General features: G+C 38.7%; 1 protein-coding gene across 1 annotated transcript in view; it reads right to left on the bottom strand.

Annotated features, from left to right (window-relative positions):
* The window catches only part of KIF4A (kinesin family member 4A), a 236,359-nt gene that overhangs the window by 82,229 nt on the left and 148,989 nt on the right, over nucleotides 1-5,141 (bottom strand). Inside the window, 2 exon segments of the mRNA XM_006878266.1 lie at nucleotides 2,180-2,223; nucleotides 3,978-4,074. Coding sequence (XP_006878328.1) covers nucleotides 2,180-2,223; nucleotides 3,978-4,074 — 141 coding nt within the window.

Here is a 5,141-nt window from a genome sequence, read left to right as displayed (position 1 = left end):
CATATTCTTCCATTTTTGTAAGTCTCTTTTGGTTTCTTGTAGTAGTGTTTTGTAGTTTTCTTTGTATAGGTCCTTTGTTTCTCTGGTTACATTATTCCTAGATATTTCATCCTTTGGGTGGCTATTGTAAATGGTATTGTTTTCCTAATGTCCTTTTCAGCACTGTGGTTTTGGTATAGAGGAATCCAACTGATTTTTGTATGTTGATCTTTGACCCTGCCACTTTGCTAATCCTCCAATGAGGTCTAGTAGCTTTTTTTTACTGAATCTTTGGGGGTTTCTATATAGAGCCATACCAGCTGCAAATAGAGAGAGTTTTACTTCCTCTTTGCCAATTCGGATGCATTTGATTTCCCTGTCTTGCCATATATATAGCTCTTGCTAAGACTTCCAGCACAATATTGAAAAGGAGTGGTGACAAAGGGCATCCTTGCCTGGCTCCTGTTCATAGGGAAGGCTTTCAGTTTCTCTCCATTGAGAGTAATGTAGGCTGTTGGTTTTGTATATATGCTCCTGATTATGCTGAGGAATTTCCCTTCAATTCCTACTTTGTTGAGTATTTTTATCAGGAATGGATGTTGGATTTTGTCAAATGCCTTCTCTGCAACAATCAATATGATCATTTTTTTTTTCTTGTTTATATGGTGAATTACATTGATTGTTTTTCTAATGTTGAACCATCCTGATATGAATCCCACTTGGTCATGATGTATTGTTTTTTTTGATATGCTGCTGGATTCTGTTGGCTAGGATTTTGTTGAGAATTTTGGCATCTATGTTCATGAGGAATATTGGTCTATAGTTTTCTTTCTTAGAGCTGTCCTTCCCTGGTTTGTGTATGAGGGTTATGCTTGCTTCATAAGATGTATTAGGAAGTTTTCCATCCTCCTGTATATTCTGGAATAATTTGAGTAGAATTGGTGACAACTCTTCCCTGAATGTCTGGTAGAACTCACCCGTGAAGCCTTCTGGACCTAGACTTCTTTTGGTTGGGAGTTTTTTGATAACCTGATCAATTTCTTCTATTGTTATGGGTCTGTTCAAGTCTTCTACTTCTCTGTGGGAGTTTAGGTAGGTCATGTATTTCTAAATACGTATCCATCTCTTCTAAGTTTTCAAATTTGTTGGAGTACAACTCTTCATAGTATTCTGTCATTATCCTTTTAATTTCCTTTGGTTCTGTTATGATATTGCCCATGTGGTTTCTAATGCATGTTATTTGTGTCTTCTCCCTCTTTTCTTTTGTTAGGTTTGCCAATGGTTTGTCAATTTTAGTAATCCTTTCAAAGAACAAGCTTCTTGTCCTGTTGATTGTTTCTATAGTTTTCCTGTTTTCTATCTCATTTATTTCTGCTCTGATCTTTATTATTTCTTTTCTTTTGGTGGCTGTAGGTTCCCTCTGTTAGTCTGCTTCTAGTTGCTGGAGATGCTGTGCTAATTTTGATTCTTTCTTCTTTTTGGATGTGTGCATTTATTGCAATAAACTGTCCTCTCAGCACCACTTTGGCCATGTCCCAAAGATTTTGGTATGTTGTGTTTTCGTTTTCATTTGTTTCTAGGAACTTTCTGAATTCACGTTTAATTTCTTCTATTATCCAGTTGCTCTTCAGCAAGGTGTTATTCAGTTTGTATGTATTAAATTTTATTTCCTTGGTCTTCTTATTGTTGACTTTTAATTTTATGGCATTGTGGTCTGAGAAGATGCTTTGTAGTATTTTGATGTTTGTAAATTAATGGCAGCTTGCTTTGTGAGCTAACACATGGTCAATTCTGGAGAAGAATGTGTATTGTGCTGCAATTGGGTTGAATGTTCTGTACACGTCTATGAGGTCAAGTTGGTTGATTGTGTTGTTTAGTTCCTCTATAGTTTTGTGGAGTTTCTTTCTGGTTGTTTTATTACTTTTCGAGAGTGGTGTATTAATATCTCCCACTATAATTGTAGATTAATCTGTTTCTTTCTTCAATTCTAGTAGGGTTTGCTTTATGTATCTTAGTGCTCTTTCATTTAGAGCATAGATGTTAATTATGGTTATGTCATCTTGCTCAATTGACCGTTTAATCATGAGATAGCGTCCTTTATCTCTTATGCTGGTTTTCACCTTAAAGTTTATTTATTTATTTTTTTCCTTAAAGTTTATTGTATCAGAGATTAGTATTGCCACTTCTGCTTGTTTTTTACTGCTGTTAGCTTGGTATATTTTTTTCCATCCTTTAACCTTTAGTCTGTTTTTGTCTTTGTGTGTAAGTTGTGTCTCTTGTAGACAGCATATTGAAGGGTCTTGTTTTCTTATCCATTCAGCCACTCTCTGACTCTTCACTGGTGCATTTAATTGATTGACATTCAGTGTAATTATCGATAAGTATGGATTAACTGTCATTATGTTAGTTTTTTTGTGGTGCTGTTTGTTCCTTTGTTCTGCATGCCTTCTTATGCTGAGTTCATTTTTTGTGCTACTTCTTGTCGGTTTTTCTTAGTTTTAATGTTTCCTTGTTCTGCTTGGATCTTCATTTTCATGGTAAGTTGTGAAGTATTAATTTCCTTTGGGGTTACCCTATCGTCTATTAAATTTTCCCTGCGGTTAAGACAGTCTATTGTATCCTGCAATCTTCTCAACCTCCTCACCACCTGGATCTCTGTGATTGACTGTCCACTGGCCTTTGCTGTGCAGGCAGAGATAAAAGGTCCCAACCAGGTCAACGTTAGGGCTGGGTCCCAGAGTCAGATGTTTTAAGAAGCAGCCTGCGAGTTTCCTCTCTGTACTGCTGGAAGACTGTGGGTGCAATGTTGGACACTTTTGGGGTGTCCTCTTGCCTGCCTGAAGGTATCTGGGCTGGGCAGTGAGGGTGCGACTGAAAAATTAAAAATGAAAGATGAAAAATTGGTCACCACCTCTGCTTGGTTGCAGCCAAGAACAAAATCTTTAATGGAAGAATTACAGCCAGAATGCTCCTTAGAAGGAAGGATGGCAAGACTTCGTCTCTCATACTTTGGATATTTTATCAGGATGGACTAGTCCTTGGAGGACATCATGTTTGGTATAGTCGAGGGTCAGTGAAAAAGAGGAAGACACCCAATGAAATTGCTTGACACACTGGCAGCAGTAGTAGCCTTAAACTTCACAATTGTGAGGATGGGGCAGGACAGGGTATAAGGCCCAACTGCCCTATAAGAAAGGATCAGGCTGAAGTGGGAAATGTTTAGCATCAACAACTCCCCTGGATTCAGAAACCCTCTTCCCCCTTAATTCTGGCTAAACCTGGCTTCTGTAACACTGCTTATGCAAATTCCTCACATCTGAGTGGGCCTGCCTTACTCACAGGATACTGTGGCCAGTGGCCAAGGCTAACCTTGAGAACATCCAGCCAAAGTTAATCTTGAAAACTAACTGTCCCAGCAAATGTACTCCTATCCCCAAGTTAATCTTGAGAAGTAACTGTCCCAGCTGATGTACTCTTAGCCCCCACTCTAACAGCTCATGCATACAACATACCCTTGGTTTGTACAAGATAATGCTAGATTGCCTATGTATAAATACTCTTTGAAAAACTGGGTCGGGGCTGCAGTTTTTCCCATTTTTAGGGAGTCTGTAGTTGCTGGCCAGCTGATAAAGGCTTCCTTATTGATCCTGAGAGTCTTGAGTGGTCATCTGGGTAAATTGAGGCACAACAAGGGCAGTGTTTTGTTATTTATAGTGTCATTCTGAGTCAGAAATGACTCTAGGTCTTCTAACAATAACAACTTTACCAGCAGGAATGCTGAACCACTGACTGAAACTGGATGGTGGTTTGAACCCACAAGAGGCATCTTGGAAGAAAGGCCTAGTCATCTACTTTTGAAAGGTAACAGTCTTTGAAAATTCTAAGACTCACAATTTTACTCTGACATATTTTAATTTAACTCATGGGGTTGCCATGAGTTAGAACTGACTTGATGGTAAGCAATAACTGGAACTTTTCCAGTAGCTAAACCAGAAAACTGGATTTTCTTACCTCCTCAGTTTTCCGTCTGAGTACACTGGACTGTTTCTGGAAGTTTCTTTCAAGTTTGAGCAGTTCATATTGCCTCTTACGTTCCTAAGAAGGGAAAGGGGGGAGAGTCAGATTTTAATTGCTATAGTCAGCTAAAATAAAACCTTAAAACTATATGAATAACTTTAAACATAGAATCAGCAGAAAGTCAATTCCTATGAAGTTGAGATCAGACATACCTCCACTCTCCAATCCCTTCATCAGTTCTGACACCAGTCATCCCTCCTATGACCCTCAATTCTTCTCAGCTGCATTCAAAAATCCATTGCAATGGTTACACAGAACTCACAGGATACAAGTCAGGATTAGGATTAACAGGCTACAACTCAAGATCAGGATGAATGCAGGCAGTCTCCCTTTTTCAGTGTAAGACTACTCTCTCAGCTCCTCTCAGCTCTGTAGGCTTCCTCTTGGGTCCCCTGAGGAAATATCCTCTTAGGTCCCTAAGGATAGGTTCCTCTTGGTTCTGTCATCTGTCACCACCAACTCTGGAGGAAGGTCCCTTCTGGGCCTGTTGTATTCTTCTATGTTTCTAGTCCTTGACTTATATAACACTTCCTCTAGGGGGTTCCTTTCTTTTTTTCTCCTTTTCCTTTTGCTTCTTTATGTCTCAAAAAATCTCTGTGGGGTTGGCTTTATACATATATATATATACAAATTCCTTGCCAATTTCAAAGCATGGTCCCTCCTATCAAGGCCACAAACTGATAAAACCCTTGGTTGGTAAGCCACAGATACTTCATTTGCATAGTATATTGGCCAATCCCTGCAAGGTGAATCCCAATAATAGGGTAGGCTTCAGAGTAGGACCAGACAAAAAATACCAAACCTCATGTTTTCAGCTTACCCAAGAAATGTCTAAAAACTTGGATAAAAGTCACAAACCCTCTGGGGTAGAAACCTTGGGCAAAAATCTCTCAAGCTGTTTATCCAAATATTCAAAGCAAAAGGTTACATAAAGGAACTCATTTCACCACAGTAAACAGAGACGTTTAAGATACCCTCAAAACATTCTATGAATTGAATTGTATTCCCACAAAAACTATGATGATGGATGAACCTTGAGGGCATTATGTTAAGTGAAATTAGTCAGTCACAAAAAGAGAAATACT

This window comes from Chrysochloris asiatica, unplaced genomic scaffold (assembly GCF_000296735.1).
Source record: "Chrysochloris asiatica unplaced genomic scaffold, ChrAsi1.0 scaffold00118, whole genome shotgun sequence".
NCBI lineage: Eukaryota > Metazoa > Chordata > Mammalia > Afrosoricida > Chrysochloridae > Chrysochloris > Chrysochloris asiatica.
Note: the sequence above shows the minus strand (reverse complement) of the source record. Positions and strands in the feature narration are given on the sequence as shown.